Source organism: Apaloderma vittatum, unplaced genomic scaffold (assembly GCF_000703405.1).
Source record: "Apaloderma vittatum isolate BGI_N311 unplaced genomic scaffold, ASM70340v1 scaffold17608, whole genome shotgun sequence".
Classification (NCBI taxonomy): Eukaryota; Metazoa; Chordata; class Aves; order Trogoniformes; family Trogonidae; genus Apaloderma; species Apaloderma vittatum.
Window position 1 is genome coordinate 16,033 of NW_009729322.1, and position 20,410 is coordinate 36,442.

The 20,410-nt window shown below is 39.3% G+C and overlaps 1 protein-coding gene across 1 annotated transcript in view; it reads left to right on the plus strand.

The window, feature by feature from the left end:
• Window positions 1-200: 200 nt before the first annotated feature.
• Window positions 201-20,410, plus strand: part of MCF2L (MCF.2 cell line derived transforming sequence-like) — a gene marked incomplete at its 5' end in the record, with an annotated part of 38,838 nt that continues 18,628 nt past the window's right edge. Inside the window, 12 exon segments of the mRNA XM_009874396.1 lie at window positions 201-323; window positions 10,990-11,109; window positions 11,917-12,033; window positions 12,558-12,707; window positions 13,377-13,501; window positions 15,267-15,381; window positions 16,344-16,463; window positions 17,337-17,528; window positions 17,738-17,929; window positions 18,581-18,740; window positions 18,889-18,959; window positions 20,016-20,092. Coding sequence (XP_009872698.1) covers window positions 201-323; window positions 10,990-11,109; window positions 11,917-12,033; window positions 12,558-12,707; window positions 13,377-13,501; window positions 15,267-15,381; window positions 16,344-16,463; window positions 17,337-17,528; window positions 17,738-17,929; window positions 18,581-18,740; window positions 18,889-18,959; window positions 20,016-20,092 — 1,562 coding nt within the window.

Genomic DNA, 20,410 nt, shown 5'->3' on the forward strand with positions numbered 1-20,410 from the left:
GAAGCTTTGTGGAACGTATTTGAAACTGCTGCATCTTTCCAATGGTGTATATTATAGTACATTTTTACTTAGGGTGTTTAGTGAAGAAGATTCTGCACAAAAAAAGTCAAGCTACTTTTTTTTCTCTAAACTAGTTTTTAATTGCTTTTTTGAATGAGAGAACCAGAGGAGTTTCATTTACATTTTTAACTGAACTTTCTCTATTTTTTTTTCTTTCGTCCACCAAACTTAGTTTGCGAGATGCTGGGATTGGATTTATTCTTGTCATAGACCGCAGACAGGACAAATGGAACTCCGTGAAAGCTTCCGTACTGCGGATAGCAGTGAGTACTGTTTTAAATTAACTCCTTAAAAAGATTTTCTGTGTTGAACCATCTTATTAGCAGAAAACTAGCAAATATCCCTGGCGGCAGGGAGGCTGGATTAAAATGATCTCTAAGGTCCCTTCCAGCTTAGGCCATTCTATGATTCTATTATATTGTATTTCTTCAACAAGATGTTAGCTGATCAGTGACAGAAAAAGTATCCAGTAGTTCTTCTGTATCCCAGCTGACCAGGATGTCTGTGGTGTGCTTTTAATGCAATTGGCAGCTCAGGACATCTTTCTGAGAAGGCACTGGTGGAACATGTGTGTGTTTGTCTGTGTGTGTGAATGTGTACGGTGTGCAGCTCTCCCAAGTGAGAACCGATACTTGCATGGATAGCCTACACATTCACCAGAGCTTTGGGTCCACCTTTCGCTGTTCAAGTGACCTTTCCTTTTAGGAGGAGATTAGGACAAGGATCCTGATATAATTTACCACTTATGAAAGGAATTCAGGTATAAAAGCTGATGTTGTGATGTTCAAATTAAAACAATGGTTGCTCGTAAGCAAGAAAATCTTACGTACCTACTATGGTGAGTCAAGAGCACACACTGGTACTTTCAGTCTCTTTTTTAATTAATTTTTTTATAAACATGAAAACTAGGCTTATTAGAGGCTTATTTTTTTTTACACAAGTAGGAAAAGACAGATTCATGTTTCTCAAATGCTTATGCTATTGTTGGTTTACTCGTCTTGTTTTTATCTCGTTAGCCTTGCTTGAATTGTTAAGGTTGATAATCTTTTCTCTCAGTGCTGAAAAATAGAGCTGTGAGCATGAGCATTTTTTCGTTAATTTTTAATGGCTGAAAATTTTTGACTCCAAGATAAAAATCAAATCAAAACTGTAAATGTGTAGCCCCATTCTGACCAAAGAACTGCTTGACTTTTCGGTGAATGAATGTATAGTGGTATAATATTGTTACAATACAACTTTTTCCACAGTAACTATATTAGGAATGTCATATATTGAAGATATACTGAAATATTAGCAAAATTTGCTTTCACGACTCACTTTGAAATTTTGAGCTGGAGCATTGAGTAGGTTCCAGTAGTGAAAATCAAGAGTAACATAATTTGGGGTGATTAAAGAAGGACTTTATCTCTGGAGCTTTTGAATCTCCTTCAGAACTGAATGCTATAGTTCCTGTTCAAGGGCAGATAAGTATTCCACAGATGACAGTCCTTTAACTGAAGTGATAAGGGGTGGGGGGCAACTATGGGCATGTTACTTATAGCCATAATATTAACATTTATGGTAACATTTGTCCAGGCGTGTGTTGTTTTGCCTAGAGGCACAATATACAGACCCCCATGATACAGGATCCATCACCATAGTGCAGGGAGCACTGCAGGTTGCAGTACTGTTGATGATGGGTCATTTTGCTTTTTTCTTCTTTTTTCATTCTTCTGTGAGCTTTATTTGGGAGAGGAAGCATGCTTCATAGCTGAAATCTAATCTGTTCAAGGCATGATTTTCTTTATATTTCTTTCATTGAACTGGCTTAGCTTTGGCTTTGTTTTGTGTTCGTGAATGTATGTGGCGGTCATCCTCTTGGGATTCAGCAACAGTCCCGTCATCCCTGAACACTTGAAAATTTACCATCCTATTAAAAAAAATAAAGTGAAAAATCAGTATTTGTTGTTGTTCACCATGTGTTTGCTATAGTATTTGCCATAAATTAATTTTAAATACATTTCTGCTCCCTGTTCCTTAAAAAAACAAAGCCAAACATTCATGATACGTATCTTGCGCCAAAGTCATGAGGGTTTCTCTGAGTCCTGTTGATGGAGAAAGGTATTAGTTATCTCTCTATCTATTTATTTATTTAAATGGCTCAAGGGTAACTGGAGGCTTGATTTGCCCTTGTTGGGTTTTCCTAACAGTGAGAGCTGCCTTTTGATGGTGATGAAGCATCTGAGTGTCATTTGGGCTGTCCATATTGAACCTGATGTCTGAAAGCCCAGTATCTCTAGCAGTTTTGATTGCTAAAGCTTATTGCTGTGTGTGAGGGTGTGAGTCTCATGCTATTTGAGAAGAGAGTTTTGGCTGTTGGTACATTTGTTTTAGTTCCTGCAGCATCCTCCCTACTGTCTTTCCCAATTTTTCTCTAATTGTCCTGAGGGGGTTGACACTTTTGATTTGTGAAATCAGAGATGCCAGCGCAGGGTTCTGTGGCTGGAGCATCTGCTCATCACTAATATCCCAACAACTGTAAGAAATATATTGGTAAGCAGTGAGTACCTGCTAACCAGAAATTCATACTAGCATGTACATCTTTCTCCTTATTTTATGTTATTTTTAAGACTCTTCATGCACAAGCGTGTGGTTTGTACTAATGGATGTTGGAATATGTTTTGAAGCAAAACTAAAAAAGAAAGAATTTTGGTTTAGGCTGAAATTATTGTGGAAAACCTGTCTATCTTATGAAAAAATCTCCTGTTCAAGGACAGATAAGTATTTCACAGATGACAGTCCTTTAACTAAAAAAAAAATTTCTAGGCTTCTTTTTTTTCTTAATTCCTGTTTAGGGATCGTTTTCTCTGGGACAGAAAATCAGCAATGACAAGCTGAATCTGTATTTCGTGCTAATACTTTAAGGTTGCCATGGAGAGTCAAGGTTGTGAAGATGAAGTAAACCTATTTTTTCAGGCATAGTGGAAGGGCAGTGGCTCCACCATTCACCCAGGATGACTGCTGCTGAAGCACCTGCAGTGACAGCAGAACTGAAACCAAAGCCAAAGGCTCTGGGCTGAGAGATGACCACTCTTTTCCTGGGATGTGACAGAGATCGGGGCAAGTACATGCCCAAGCATGCAGGCTTTGCTGCTGTTATACTCTACGTGACAAAGCTGCAATGGGCAGGTGGGCCAGGAGGTTGTCCTTAACCATTGCAAGACTGCAGACTCTGGCTTAAGAGACACTGCAAACAAGATTATTTATTTTCCCCCGATTTAGCTGAAGTGGAGTTACTAGCCTAGTGCAGTCAAGAATGGCACATGTTTGGAGGGTGACTCATTCTGTCTAAGTGGAGTGGATAGCCTAGAGATACTGTTGACTATATAGAAAGCCTAGCTTTTAGACAGCTGTAAATTGGACAGAATTCATCCCTCATGTTGCTCTAGGAAGAGCCTGGTCTACTGGGATAGCCAGGCCAAAAGTTGGAGTTCTGATAGAGACACCAAAAGCCAAGCTTTACGTTTTTAAGTGTGAACTCTTGGCAGTAAATTGTCATGTTACTGAAATGGCCATAGAAAACTGAAAGGTATTACAATAAAAATATTCACGTTAGCCGTTGCAAGTGGTTCAGTCTCATTACATTGCTGGTTGAAGATACGAAAATTCTCAAGTTTTTTGCCCTGTCAGCTCCTGAAATTCTTGTATGTTTGCATTGTAATGTCCCGTTTTCAGTTAAACGTGGTATACAGGCATACACAAAACCTTGCTGAACTTTTCAGCTCCTGTGGCTGAGCAAGTGGATAGGCTCATGGGAGTAAGACATGGTCCCTGAGTGAGGATGCAAGGAGCAGCGGTCACATAGCTCGATAAAATGCCTCTATATCGTCCCAGCTGGAAACACTGGCCAATTTGTCATCTTTTCCTTTCCATGCAGTAAAAATTACACTTTTCCCCCACCTCTTTTTTCCCCCCCTCTTTCTATTTTTTCCTTTATTTTTGCTTCCTCACCTACTGTTGCCATATCCAAATAAGCAATATTCAATCCACAGTTGTAGGAGCAAGGCACATTACTAATCAATGTGTTCTGGGCCTTCACCCTGCTCTGTTCATAGTTCCAGTGTGTTTTCTTAAAAAAAAAAAAGTCTGTGCCATTACATTGTCTTTGTCTCTGCTGTCCTGTCATCATTCTCTTCTCCATCTTGAGGGAAAATTTAAAGTGTGAACTCACTGCACTGAACATCATTTGAAAGTTCCACCATAACCTTCCATCAGCCCAATATTGAAAGTCCAAAGAAAATAAGCTTCCTTAAACTTTGTGCTTAGGGAGTAACATACTTGTGGGCAACTCTTCTTGAGGTAGCAGTTGGTATGGAGGTCACTCAGGTGGTAGTGAGGAAATTTTATCCAGTTATGAAACTTTGCAGCTCTTTCTAAATGTGAAAAGAGTTGGGTTGTATCCAGCCTCCTGGAGAAGTTTGGTTTGTCATTTGCCTGCATCGCATGCAGGTTTTCTGCCTTCTGTTTTGGACTGCATTGTCCAGAGCACTATTTTTCTTAGCTCTTCATAAATCAAAATGCAGTCCTCACTGTAACGGAGGCATAGTCCATTAAATGCTTTGAAGATCGGGGCCAAGACCTTTAGCTGGCAGGAGGACACCAGAAGTTAATGGGGAGACAGGAGTGCTAACACCAGCCTAAACCTTGCAGGAGCCAGACAGTCCTACTTTTGTGCCATCTGGATTCTTATCGTTGGTTTTACATCCAAGGTGAGAAACAGTGAATTACAGTCATCCAACCTTGAGTTATTTGGCCTTGTTTGTGAAGAGATGTTGGGTTTTTTGGTGAGTTGTTGATGGGGGAAAGATGTGTTTAGTAAGCGATGCTCCAAGAAAGGCATATTTTATGTTACAGATAGTTATTTCCTGCTAGCACAGTTTTTAACTAGCTCCTTGTTTCATGTCCTGAAAACTGTAATGATGTTTAACAATTTGTATTGGTTAAATTTGAGAAAACTGCTCTTCTTTCAGCCCCTAGTTATGTTTCTCATTTTTGCTTGAATTCAAAACAAGAACTTGAAGGTATGATCAATCTGTAGCAGTATTTGTATTAATTTTGTGGCTATGTTATTTTGTGTTATGAATGATTCGAGTAATCGATAAACTAAAAGGGTTATTTTGAGATACTGTACGGTTTTGTCTTATTGCTTTGGATACTTTGAGAATATTTCATGTGCAGTCACTTCTGCAGTATTCCTTGTACAGTGAGCTTTTTTTCCTCTGTTTATTACCTGTGTTTTTAATAAGTGAAAAGAGAAGGGAATCAAACTCTGAAAACAGGATCACAACATCACAAACTATTAAACCCAGTTCTAGTGCAAAACAGCTCACTGTTTTTAAACCTATATTTCAAACTGCTCATTTTATGAATTGATTTAATTCAAGATTCTTTCTTGACAAGAAGCCTGTGTAAGAGACTTCATTCTAGCCAGGAATAAACAGTCCTGCCAAAAAGAAAAAAAAAAAAAAAGAGAGGAAAAAAAAGTACTTATTAGCTCCTTTATATACAGAGGTATTTTGGAAAGAAGCACCCTGTGGCTTACAGCATACTAGTAAGTGCAGAAAGGAAAACACCACCACAGAGTTTGGTGATGTGGGAATATTGAAGCTCTTCATAAAATGAAAAATATTATTGTTCCAAGTACTTTAAGACAGTTCTACTAAAACTGAGTCAAACGTTAGTTCTTTGATGGCTCCCATGGTTCTGGTGTTTCTGAAAGCTGGCTATTTACTTGGGAAGAGGAACAAAGAGGGCTGTAGGTTTGCTGTTTATCAGAACAGCTTTCCTTTGGTGTGCAGGAGTATAAAACACTTCTGAGCACTGGGGCAGCTGCTGACTGAATTGCTCTGTGGGATGGAGCAGCAGACTGCAGCTTTAAGTGCATCTCTTTCTACAAGGTATACGTATCTATCCACATAATTCCCTTCATATACTAAATAAGGCCTAGGAGGAAACCTAGGATAGGAAAACTCAAAGATGTTTGTTTTCTTTTCCAAAAGGTCACTTCACAGCTGAAAGCTGTAGTGACTGGTTCCTGGCTGTAGATGCCAGCCACCGCTCTGCTTCTGCACTGCCTCCTCGGGGGAGCGGCAGCCTGGCAGCCCAGCGTCCTGTCTCAGTGAATATTGTGACTGTTGTAAAGAACATGATTTAGTGGGACTTATTCCTTCTTTAAAAGTGCCATCTGCCCAATAGCCTATTGCACATATGTGCCTATATACAATTGCTGTCAGGCAGGAGTGCGTGGGATTGCTGCTTTGTCTGGCTGGTGGAGGTAAAAATATGGAGTGATTTAAATAGCTCCCTGTTGGCACCACGTTACACAGTGGCAACCAAAGACAGGAAGAATCTCGGTACCTGTCCTTGGAGAAAAGCTGTCCTTCCTTCCTTCCTCTCAAGTAAGCTGCCACCACCCCTTACCGATCATCAGGCAGGGGTTGTTTCCTGCTCAGCTTCTGTGGGTCCTTACCAGCCGTTCAGCATCGTGTCATCTTCATCTGTGAGATGGCCTCCTCCTGTTAGCGGCTGCTTAACTTCAGGGTCAGGACTGGTGCCACAGGCAGCTGTTAATATTCTGTGAAGACAAGTGATAATTAAGATTGCATGCAAGTAACTTAATTTTACATTTTGCCCAAAACCCAGCTGGGTTCAGTCTCTTTAAGATTCTCTCTTTCCAGAAGCCTGGAGCATGCAGTGGAAAGCTTCCCATGAAAGCAGGCAGGTCAACCTGCTCCTGAATATTTAAGTAGTTTCTTTGAGGATTTAAGATAGCTCCTGTTTTGTCCAGCCAGTGAAAGTTCTGCCCAATCTCCATGTTTGGGGTACTTGTAGGGCAGCAAAGGTCTCTGTATTGGAAAGCTTTAAGGGCTGTGCTGTATATAAATGCCTGACTTGCAAACATTTATTTCAAAGCTGATAATTAGATGCAGGTCTGCATCTTCTTCTGTATCTCCAGAATCAGCGCTGGCCTGACTGGATGGGAAAGTGAAGGAGATAAGCAGATAGAAAACTAATCCTACAACTGTCATGAGCTAAGAAACAAGTCCCAGTGCTGATGCAAGTAAAATAAAGGAATAGATAAGTTCGGCTAGAATAATTTTCATAGAGGGTGACAAAAACATGGTCCCTGGTCTCTTTTACATAGACATTAAATGAATTACAATGCCGTGTTGAGACTAGATGTTGGGGGAGCAGTTGTTATTAATTGATCTAAGATGGACACTTCTGGAAAAAGACAGTTTTCAAGCACCAAATCATTCTTCAAGTGACAGTGATGTTCATTGACTTCACTGAAACAGTCTTTGGAGGCAGTTTATTTCATGGCACTATTAAACACATGCAGTTTTTTTTTTTCTTCTGCTTAACATTGGCACAGCAATATTGAGAAGTCTGTTTGCCTACTATACAATGGCTTCAAACAAATATGCTGCTGGACTGGAGGTCTTTATTAATTTTTTTTGTTCTCCAGTTCAGGGTAAAGTTGAGTGGTTGATGAAGCTCACATGCATCTAAGAAATGTTTCTTGCATTATATTGTCTCTGCAAATAATCGGAGCTTTAGGGAAAAAAGAGTTAGGAAAATAGTAATATTTCTGCAGTGCGAATATAAGCTCAGATAAACTGGAATGGCTTGCACAGGTCCAACAATGTTTACTGTGGCAATCCTCCCTTTTCTTGTTTCACAGAGATCAGTTTGCAGTTTTGACTCCTAGCCACAACAAGCAGAGGAGGCATTTTTAAAGACTTACTAGTTAGGTATGTTTAGTATATCTGTGGTATGTTTGGGGAGTTTTTTTGGAAAAAATACCCTACAAATGGGAAGCATTAGACAGACTAGTGGAGACAAGAATGGTATTGTAAGCAAAGTTAGATTTATCTAGAATTTGAGCTTTAGTTGAGAGAAAGGGGAAACTTCTGGCAAACCTTGAATGGGAGTTGAAGTGGTACAAGACTAGTGACTTGAAGAGCATTGTTTAGGGTAGATTTACTGAAATGGAGAATTACAATGTATATTCTCTGTTTATTTACTTTGAATTGAACAATAATGAGATACCCTACTTAATTTGGTCGCAGAGTTAAACTCTGTATTCCCCAAGCACTAACATACAAATTTACTATTGCATTGCATTTGACTACTACCATTTGTTTCTGTAATAGCCTAAATATTGTAGAATCACAGAATACTGTTTCAGGTTGGGAGACACCTTGAAAGTTCATCTGGCCCAACCTTTCATGGGGAAAGGGAGCCTCAATGGGATTATCTGGCACCCTGTCCAATCTCATCTTGAAAACCTCCAGTGATGGGGACTCTACCACATCTCCGGGGAGGTTGTTCCAGTGAATAATTGATCTCACTGCAAAAAAATTCTTTCTTATATTGAGATGAAACCTCTCCTGGTGCAACTTGTACCTGTTGCCCCTTGTCCTCTCCACATGGTTCCTTATGAAGAGAGAGCCTCTGTCCTCTTTGTAGCTGCCCTTTAAGCGGCAACTGGAACACCGTGATCAGGTCTCCCTGAGGACTTTTCCAGGGAGAAGGGACTGAATTCCTCCAGGCTTTGCTCATTGGGCAGGTTCTCCAGCCCCTTGATCGTCTTTGTGGCCCTCCTTTGGAGCCTCTCCAGTCTGCCCATGTGTTTCTTGAACTGTGGAGACCAGAACTGGACACAGCACTCCAGGTGCGGCCAGACAAGCGCTGAGCAGAGCAGGATGATCATGTCTCTCTCTGCTGGTCGTGCCGCTGCTGGTGCAGCCCAGCATCCGATTCGCCTTGGTTCCTGCAGCGGCACACTGCTCACTCCTGTCCAGCTTGTTGTCCACCAGCATCCCCAAGTCCCTTTCAGCATATATGTCTCTGAAATTGTGGAGTAAAAACCTAGACTACGGTCACAAAGTGTAAAAGTGAGAATTTAATGTTAGAATGTAGAAATTTAGTACGCTCATGTGTAACTTAAATTTACTTTTACTATGTGGCATCTTTTGTGCTTCATAATTTCATGCCACTGTGTGTTTCTAATGTATCTACTCAACTTGAAGCAAAGAGAATAGGCATTTCCCTGTATTCTGGGTGAGTCTAAATGGGTTGTAAACATGCACTGCCAAGGACGGTATGTCTGGATGTCATGTGGTGGCATGGATATCTTGCATGAAGACGCCTTATTTTTTTCAAAATGTGTTCCTAAAAAATAGTTCTCCTCAGAGCTTTCTGAAATGTTGACATTGCTATTGAATAAACCACATTTTGGAAGTTGAAGGTGAAAATTAACAGCTCAGATTCTGAACGCTGCTGTTGAAGTCACAGAATAGACACATCTTCTGACTGTATGAAATGAATAGAGTACATGGGTACTGTTCATAAAAGATTATTCAGGAGATTTAATAAAAAAATCCACCTCTTTTGTCCATTCTTGCAATGTTTCCTAGTATGAGTTAAAAATTTTTCTTAAATAAATTTGCAGTCACCCTTGCATTACAGTAGTTCAGAGAAAAATAGTAAAAAAATAATCTCTTAACTCTTTCTTCTGAATACAGTCAGGAATTTTCTATAAAAAGTTTTTCCTCTGATAACTGTGGATTAGTAGGTCCTCAGAGTGTACTGCTTTTTAGTACACAGAGAAAGACTGTTTACCATGCAAGGATGAGGAGGTAGTGTGGGCACTCAGAGTTATCTGGATTATGTTCCCAGCCCTCAGACAGACTCCTCTGGGACCAAACCACTGTGCTTTCTAGAAAATTTGGATATCACTGGAGTGGAGACACATTGTGAAGCTTAAGCCTTTAAGGTTACTCAATCAAATTGAGATCTCGGTTGTATACTGAATATATAGGGAACCACAATGAATCTGTGAAGTCTTCCAGAAAGGATTGTAACTGCTTTTCTCTTTAAAAGTTTATTTCCAGTGCTAAATACTCAAAACCCTTGGAAATCTCAAAATGAATATTAAACTACTTCTCCAACCTTCCAGTTACTGACAGTTTCACTAGGCATGAAAACAGAGCATAGCAAGACAGTTCCTTCAGTCAGCGTGTGTTTTCTTTGGTTGGCTTTTTTCTTTTTCAGTAGTAATTAAATTTGCTAGAAATGTGACATAATTTCCAACAGTACATGAAGAAAATTACGTACTTAATCATCATGATGATCATTTCTTTAGTGAGCTCCACTGCCTCCCTACAGTGGAAATACTGAATAGGGGAGAAAACTTGCATAATCTCAAGAACGGCTACATGCCAAGTGTACAAACCTCTGCCATGACAGAGGTTTATTTTTAGTAATTTAATGCTATTTCTTCTTTCCTTCTCATGTCTTCTGCTTTCCCCTGATCACTTGTAGAACTGATAAGATCCATTAGACTACTAGTTGGAAGCTAATGAAAAACGACGACAACTCAGAATGTTTGATTTTTCTTTTTGTGTACAAAATTAAGGCTTATTTCTAAGTTACTGCCCAAGAAATTCAGTCTCAGTGGCAATAGTTTCTGCAGGCAGCTGGCAAGGTAGTATATGCACGAATCAGAAACATGTTGTTAGGGGTTCAGACAATAATGGACATTTCTATTGGCACCCGCTATTAAATAAAGATAACTGTGAAAGTACTGCTGTTGCAAAAGTACTACGCCACTGCTGTTTGTTCGTTAGCCTCCTTAACTAGGATGCAGTCCTAGCTGAAGAACGGTGCAAGCCAGTCCAGCAGAGTAGATTCCTGTTCTTAAAGATGAGTAAATATCTCTTTGAATGGAGCTTTTTATGCAAGCCTTGCAGTTTTGTAACTGGTCACTCCATTATGGGAGGCCTTTGATACGGTTAGTTTGTGGTTTAACAGGTGCTTCTCTTCGTTCAAATATGGTTTTTTGGAGCCGAGATGAGAAAATAACAGGCTGAACTTGTTTTGCAGGCAGCTTTCCCAGGAAACTTGCAACTAGTCCTCGTCCTGCGCCCAACGGGATTTTTTCATCGTGCTCTCTCAGACATTGCTTTCAAATTCAACAAAGATGAGTTTAAAATGAAAGTACCTGTAAGTAGTCCTCTGTCTTCCCTTTACTGTTAGGAATCTATTACAATTCTTAATGTAGCCAGTGAGGATCAAAAAAATCCCAACAAAAAGCCATGTCTAAAAGTGGTTCCAGCAACTTTGGCTAATTCATGATGGTTTATTCTTGACCGAGTATGTGAATTTTGAGGCAAATGCATGTGACATAGACAAATACTCTCGTTTCTATCATTTGAACAAGCGTACAACTGATGCCAGTAAACCCACTGGTTACACTTTTGTTTGTAAATCTACAGCATTTATAATTTAAAGTAAACTTTGAAACTATATGAACTAAAGATTTACAAGTTATTTTACCTAACAGATGTAAATTTCAAGGGTGAAATACAGTCTTTAAGATACTTTTCTCTCTCACCTCTCATTCATTTTGAGGAACCAGTCCTTACATCCCAGATCCATGGAGATACTATTGTTTTCTCTGACGGACTCAGGATAACACGAGAACACGAACAAGAAATTAATGTTGCTCTTAGAAAATAGCCATCTATGGTTTATCAAGATAGAAAAAGCTGATGGTGTCATTTATGTTGTATAATTCATAAGCTTTTTATTATATGTCTATTGCACATGTTCATATGCAGTTATTTTTACATTTACATCATCTTCAACTGAAACAACTATTGTTTGGGTTTTTATACCCAAAGGAAATAGTTCCATCGTTTCTGTATTAAACTGAATTTTCTTTATTAGAGGCTGAATGATGGGGCTTAGAGTCCTTAACAAGGGCCTTCTTGCCACAGATTACGTTGCCTTTTTTCTTCGCTGCTGTAGATCATAATGCTGGGCTCAGTATCAGAACTGCAGAGTTACATTGATAAAACACAATTAACAGAAGATCTTGGTGGCACCCTGGATTACTGCCATAACAGATGGCTGTCCCGTCGCACTGTAAGTCTTAGTTTCTGTTTTAAGTTTCCAGTTTAATGAACCCTTCTATTTTATACCCTGTCATTTATAAAACAGATTCCAAGTGATGCAAGTTGACTTGCTTGGAGTGAGGAGATGTTCCCAGTGGTACTTAGTCATTTTAGAGAAATAATATGAGTAATAATTTGGGAGTGGTTTTCGCAACACTTGGAGCAAAAGAACTAGAGTGCATTATTGTGTCGAGGTTTATTGTTTTTGCTACGAGAGAGAAAAAGCTCAAGTTGTAAAGTAACTCCAGATTATAAAAATATGAGGAAGATACACCTGATACAAGCTTAGGAAAAATATACAATTAAGGAATTAATGGTGACGGTATCTGTTGCTTGCAAAATTATACTTTGACCATTTTTCAATTGTGTAATTCATCTGCTTGGGTTTGTTTTGAGTTACATTTTGTGTGTGTATGTGTCTGTTTGTCTGTCTGTACATATGCATGTGATGAGCATGAAACATCTGTAATTGGTTTCGTTTTTTTTTTTCAAAAGGCTATAGAAAGTTTCGCCCAAAAGGTCAAGCAAACAGCTCAGATTCTTCAGTCCTTTGGGGCTGAGCTGGCTGAAACAGAGCTACCAAATGATGTGCAGTCAACCAGCTCCCTTCTTGCAACACACACAGACAAGAAGGACAAAATGAAGGTATGTAATTTCTGTAAAGATATTGTCTTCTAGTTAAACTGTATTTTAATGTATAGCTAATAATGTTAATAGAAGATCTGAAGGATGTTAATAGACAATGCAAAAAATAAAAAACTTATTGAACTTGATGTTCAAAAACTTCTTTGCAGTAAAAGTGACATTTCTTGAGGTTAAGTTTATATATTAAGTTTATATATATTTTATATGAATGCATAAGGACTTGTATGCGGAAACAGAAATTCTTTTAAGTAGTGTTGTGTTTAACTTGTAGTTTTGTTTGCAACAAGAAATTTGATTGTTTTTGCATGCATGTGAAAAATATATGACCTTTTGAGGAATGGACAAATGTTCTTTCAAATCAGCTTATTGGGGGTTTCAAAACTATATATTTAAAACTTTTCCAATATTTGTAACCTAAGGAGACACTTGAAGGCTGTCTATTATGACAATTCAACTCATTTATACTGGGGTCTCAGGATGGTAAATGTAAAAGCAGCTGACATTTAGCATTTACTGTCTGCATTTGTTGTCAAACACTGCTTTTAATCAAACTATGCTTGCTCTATTGCTATTAAAACAAAACCTTTTTTCCAGTTTGGTGCCTTATGAAGTCTGCTTAAAGAAACAAGATATAACTACAGTGTATGAGGTTTTCATTTTGTTTTGTAGGAGGATATCAGGCTAGCAGTAGAACAGGGAGATGATATCCTTGCAAGTATTACAAAACCAGTTTCTGAGAATCCTGAATACAAACTGAATCAAGATCAGCTAGACAATCAAACGACGGTAGAAAGGTGAGAGGAGTGAGATACTGAACGTGCTGCTTTTCTGCTTTGGGTGTTTTTCTTTTTATTTTGACCCCTTCCCAGCTCTTTTACTTATTTCCATATGCATGCTTAACAAAGAAGCAAATTTGACATTGTGACATATAAAAGGTGCTTTCAGAATCAACTCCTCTGTTGTCAGATCTGTCCTGAGCAAAATAAACCCCTGATGTCCATTACTGGGTCACCTTGCTGTAAGCAAATAGGGAAAGGGGTCTGAGTTCTGTTACTGAAAAAGTAACGCTGTTCTTTTTTTCTTTTTTTTTTTTTTGTGTATCAGATTTGGACTATATAGTTGAGCAGCTTATTTTAAAAAATATCAATGCTTTGGTTAGAATCTAAAGTGTAATTCAAGGAAATTTTACGGCTGGAGGGACAGGAGGGTAAGACAGAAATTATATATCCCCTTTTTGCAGTAGATTTGTCCAATTTCCGTAAGTCCTTTTGATTGAAAGTGGGAGAATTGTTTTTCTTTAAACCTGCCCAAAGGAGCTTCTAACGTTGCTGATGTGTTATCAGTGTTGTTCATAGGCTTTAAAAGGCTACTGGGGAGTACGCTGCTCTTGAAGTATCTATGCACAAACTTCCTACAGTCTTCCTTTGGGCATATAAGTAATAGATGATGTTTTCCTTTGCTCCCTGCCCACCCTTCCCTCCCCCCCCACCTTAAATTACTGCCAGGTTTGAAGACATTATATCACCATAGCACAGATGTAAATTTGCACAAAGCTATGAAAGCATAGCTCATTTCCCCCAGGCAGTATTCTGCATTCTTTTTTTTGTCTGTCATTCTGTGTTTCTATTGCAGGCAGGCTGAATTTTTTCCAAATAACTGTCCATTCCAATCCACAAAGCTTGGAAGAAGTCACTCTCTTTTTGGTCATGGTTGCTATCAGTTATCCGCAGGACAGTCAGGGTGGGGGTTGCTAATTTGTCCAAAATGTTCCTACTCGGTACAGTATCTGACAGAAGTTGGAACAAACTCTCTGTGTGTGTCCCCACCTTTTTTCTTATCAGGTTTAACTTGTAAATTCAGGGTTCATTTCTGTGCTATTGAAGACAAAATTCTGATGTATGGCCCAAGGCACACTAAAGATAAGTCCATAGGATACCATGCTGTCAAATGCAATGCTGAAAGATAAGTTGGAAAATAAAGGTTTTAAGACATTCACCAAAACAATTATTGAAAATGTGGGGTTTTTTTCATCTTGGTACTGCTGTACGCTTGCGTGTGATGTTCTAAGTAGTAACTCTGCTCAGAAGAGGTGGAGAAATGACCTTCAGGTTTATTATGAGCCTTGCTCCAAGGAATGAAATGTGAGGGCAGCTGCCTGGTCACAGCAGTACGAATCTTTGCCTTCAGTTTTCCTTAGAGCCCAAGGCTTGGGTTCCTCTGGGTCCTAGCCCACACACATTTGCATGCTTTATTTATGTTTGTTAGCCCCAAGTCTCCATGTCCCCAGGCCAGGGCTGAAAAGTAATATGTGCATCAGCTAGCTTCAAATCAGCACTTGCCAATTTTTCAGAACTTAATGTTTGTATTGGGTTTCAGTTTTGCATCAATGTTATTCTAGGAAACAATTCTGTGCAATACTTGAAAATTTTTCCTGTATCCAGTTTATTTTTCTGGAGCATATTGCTTTGGGGAGGCTTTTTGTTTACTGTGGAAGATTGTATTGTCCCTTGAAAGTTGCATCCATCATTCTTACAGTATTTCTTTTTTTTTATTTTAAAGGCTTCTGGCTCAATTACATGAAACAGAGACTGCCTTTGATGAGTTTTGGATTAAGCACCAGCAAAAACTCGAGCAGTGTCTGCGCCTTCGGAATTTTGAACAGAATTTCAGAGAGGTGAGAACTTCTTGGTGGCAGTCAATATTTGGAAATATAGAAATGATTCAGAAGAAAATACTTCCGGTCTTGTTTTTGCAGCTCTTGTGTGTGCTTGAAAGCTTTCTCCAACCTTTCTCTTGTACGTGTCCTTACTTGACATACTGCTGTCTTTACTCCCCATAGAGATATAATAGCTTCTCTTCTGCAGTCTTAAGATTTTTATTTTTTTTACCATGGACCCAGCAGTGTAAAAGCATTCAAAACCTCCTTTGAAACCTGTTCTCCACCGCAGAAGCATAATATGCTGGTTGCAATGCTTTCATCTTGCCAATAGGCTCATTTATTGAACCAAGACTTAACCTAAACGTTCTGGCTGAAAATTTATAAAACAGTCTCCAACACTGTGGGTGGGAAGTTGCAACCACACTATTCGAGGCTGGGTGGAGGCTGAACTACAATTTTTACAGCCAGTTTCTGAGCTCATGTTAGTTTAACTCATATGCTTGATGGCACCTACAGTCCCTTTATGCTGGTGTAGCTGATCTCAGAGCATGGCCCCTATGTCTCCATGGGTGCAATGCTCAGAAACCCTTTTACAGGTGTGTGTGTGTGTGTGTGTCTGTATGTCTGTCAACCAATTGTTAGGGTGAGGACCTCATGTTTTGCTGTTTACGTTGTTTTGTATTATTGCCATCTAGCAGAAGGAAGATCATAAATATTTCCTGAGCATCGGTTTTCTGCATTTCTTTTTTTCAGTACCAGGAAACGGAATTACTTCACAGTGTTTTCTTTGTATTTGTTTTCATTTTTAATTGGGAATAAAGGTGGGCTGACAAAAAGAAAAGTGATTTGTCTCTCTGCCCCAGTAACCACGTAATGTGAGTCACCTGCCTGGAAATAGTGCCCATGAGCTATGTATCTGATGCTGCTGCAGAGAGGTGGAATAATCTTCATTGATCCAAAGCTGTGTCTCATTTCAGGTCAAAGCAGCTCTGGATATTGTGTCCGAGAGACTGTCTGCTTTCACAGATGTGGGAAACAGCTGTTCACATGTGGAGCATATTTTGAAAGATCTTGCCAACTTTGAAGAAAAATCATGTGTAAGAACTCTGCAAGTCTCCTTGATTTCTAGTATGACAGTGTGCGCGGAGGGGAATGGCATGTGGTTATTGAGTATATCTTATGAGCAGAGCTTAAGCTGACAACAGAGCGGAATCGGTGTCTCAAGTAATGCACAGAAGGAATTTGGAATAAAGTCTTTAATCATTGGAGCAGCCCAGTTCTTTGGCATCCCTCAAGAAAGACCAGAGTGACCAGTCACAAAGTTGGTGTGATCCGTTCATGAGAGAATTGCGTGAAGTACCTGCATTGACAGATTGTGCACTTAGTCATCGAGGGGCCACTTCCATTCATCTTAAAGCTACTTACTTCGTTAAATCTCAGAAATGAGAAAGCTACGTCTTGAATGTACAATATGTAAAAGATGACCAAGAGAAACATGCGCTCTGAACACCATAGAAAGGGAACCTGGTTATCATCTGATCTTCACAATAAAATACATATGTCTCTAACTGAGGTTGTTGCTCTTGAGGCTGAGGTGCTGGAGTTAGATATTTTTAATTTGGGTTCATATTGCTGCTGCACTCTAAACAGCATACGTATGCACACGAGCATGCTGCTGAGTAACTAATGCGTAGAAAGACAACAGTGATTCCTTCACAGGGAGGTATAGAATTAAACTCAGTGTTTCTGAAGTACTCTGATGTGACAACGAAGAAGGCATAAAAGTTCTTGGGCATCTGGGAAGACAGAAAATTACTCTGATTTATTAAGTAAGGGAGCTGTTAAATAAAGATGTGTTCTTTATCAATGTGTATTTTACTGTGTAAAAACAACTGGTGTAATTTTAAATTTTTTTTTCATTGGTGTTGATTCATGGAAAGATGTACTTAAATCAGTGCTTGCTTTCTTAGGAAACTGTAGCAAAAGCCAGAATGCTAGCCTCGGAGAGTGATGCTTTTATTCAAAGCAATCATTATGCTGTGGACTCCATTATCCCAAAATGCAGTGAACTTCATCATCTCTGTGATGCCATCACTACTGAGACAGAACGGAGGAGGAATCTTCTTAACAAATCTCTAGAACTGCATGGCTTACTAGAAAAGGTAAACTTTGTATGGATCAGTTCTGTTTCCCATCTTGTTTGCTAAAACCTCAGTCAGCCGGCTGGCAGGTAAAAATATATCGGTGTGCTGGAATTTTTCTCCTTAAATAGCTGAATACACCACAAGTATAGGTATGAAACATTTTAGACCTCTTAGTGTTTGATGCTGACATCGGTGCATTCTGAGTCTGTTCTTTTCTCTGTTTCCAGTGTATGAAGTGGTGCGATGAAGGAATCTACCTGCTGGCTTCACAGCCAGTAGATAAGTGTCAGTCTCAGGATGGTGCAGAATCAGCGTTACAGGAGATTGAGAAATTCCTGGACACTGGTGCGGGCAATAAAATCAAGGAATTGAATAAAATTTACAGAGAGTATGGGCACATCCTCAGTGAGGACCTAAAGGTACCAGGAGACATTTATGTGTATCTGTGTGTACGTTTGTTAATTTTAAAATTGCTCTCCTGCATAGCCGTTGATAAAGCTAAACGATTGGTACTAGGAGTTGCAGTTGGAAACTGGAACCCAGCACAGAGCCTTTTAAATAACTACTTCAATTTTTCACATAGTAGGATTGCTTTTATAAAAAAAAATTCTCACAAGTCAGTATTGAAATATCTTCTTTGTATGTAGCAAAAACATGCCTAAGCTTGATGTTTGTATGAGTTCTGCTTTGTAACTGGTTTGGGGTTTTTTTTTTTAGAACTTGAGAATATGTCCCTTTTGCTCTTGATTGATCTCTTCACGTAACAGAACCATTAGACACTGTCAAAAAAATTCCTATTTTTTTTAAATTGAAACCTGAACCCCATTGATTTCTCTACAGCAAGCACACAAAATGTTTTATAAAGTGATGTTACAATTTTTAAGTGTACGAAACGACTGTAAATTAAGCCTTGTTAGGAGTGAAGAGTAGGGTAATATTTTTATTTGTGGTATAAGAGTAATCACTATTTCAAAACAATGCACTATAAATGGTGAAGTGTCTTGTTGATAGGTCTGTGACGGGGTTTTTTTACTTTTTGTTTACATTTTTTGTTTCTGTGGCAATGATAGGAGCATGTGCAAAAGGTTTTCCAGAAGCAAGAAAGTATGGAAGAAATGTTTCAGAAGAGACAAGTAAGTCTTAAGAAACTGGCAGCTAAGCAGACACGTCCTGTTCAGCCAGTTGCACCTAGACCTGAAGCCTTTGTAAAATCTCCTTGTACCTCTCCAAGTAAGTAACTGTAGTAGCCTTTAACTAAATTTTTGCACTGTGTTGAGAAACTTAAAGAATCTTTCACCTGTAATTTGTGGTTACACAAACATCTATGTTAGATCTGCTCAGGTTCTAACTGCTGTTTGATTCTGGTTTACATGCTTAGGTCTTCAAAGCGAATACGTATCCAACTCAGAAAGCAGTGCACTTCGGAGGGTAAACTACAGAAGGGGAAAGGTAATTTTTATTTTTTTTTGTGCTTTTCATGCGCATACTGCTTGAAAAAAGTCATAATACAGCAGAATATTCAGGAACTTCAAGAAGAATGAGGCAGTTCCACTGAAAAAGTGCTGATATTGCCCCTATCAAAGTAACTCTGGTGAAGCAGTTGTGTGGTTTAAATAGAGGCTGCTTTGTCACTGGGCTGGGTGTGAGGGAAGGTAAATAGCTGCCTATATTAGGAAAAATGTTAGGGGCAGCAAAATATAAAATCTATGAACAGGAAACATTTATTATCTGCCAGTAGTAACTGGCTACTCTTAAAACTGGCAGAAGTGAGGAGGTAGTTGTCGTTGGCTCCAAGACAGCTTCACCTGACCTAATGGGTTGCCATTCCCAAGTGGGGATGGTCTTCCTGCCCTGCCTCCGGCAAGGAAAGTAACCTGACAGCAGCAACAGAAGCAAGTAGTTTCCCACTGGGTTTAGAGAGTTGAAACAACTCAGCAAAGGTTCAGCAAGAGACAATGCGAGGAGGAAGGCAGGACCACGTGACCAGCAGGGACAACAGTTGGAGGAAAGGGTTAGTTCAAGGGAGGATTGAAAGCAGAACCTCTCAGATTTTTTCAGCAAGCCATAATTAGGTCAGCCATCACAGTATAAGTTCTAAGAGTGAACTTCTGTGTCAAGTTCGGAAGTTACCAGAAAGTTAGCACAGTACCTCATTTTTAGCTTGGAAAACAGACTTAGACCAGTTTTGCCTCCAAGATTATGCTGATGCTCTGATGCTGTCTTCCTGGAAAGGGGCCTCGAACCACGGCCTTTTCTAAGCTGGCTTTTCATGGAAAGCTCCCTGTGTCTAAATATTCTTGTGTGCGTCAAGACCTTCAGGTTGACTTGGATTTAGGGTGGTTTTTTTTTTTTCAACATTCTTGCAAATCGCCCTCTTGTTTAATGGTACAGCCTTTCCTGTGAAAGCTCAGGCAAGTAGAGCTGAGTGCAGAGCTCCACATTTTAAAGTGTTCTTCCCACATCTGTGATGCTGTGATGATTTTGTTTGTTTGTTTCCTTCTTTAGAGTGAAATGACTGAACTCCATCAAAGCAGAGGAGGATCTACAATGGATGATGAGGAAAACCTAGCTGTGTTACGGCAGTAAGTATATTTTGATAAACAAAAAATGCTTTTTCTCTGATTTGGTTCCAGCAAAGCCTGAATTTGGCTAAGGACTGGATAAGACAAGTACACTTCTCTGAATTAAGCCGCAGTGCTTTTTGAAATGCCGTGAATATGCTCTCTACACAGAGGAAGGTATTTCAGTCTGCAGCATTATTTGTAGTTTATATAATACCAGACCCTAGCTTTCCTGTAGTGAGGTGATGCTATGGCAGGTTAACTACATATTTTCTTTTCAAAGGTGACATAGTTTCAAGTAAAAAGCCTCCTGCAAATCTATCCAAGGTTCTGGTCTCC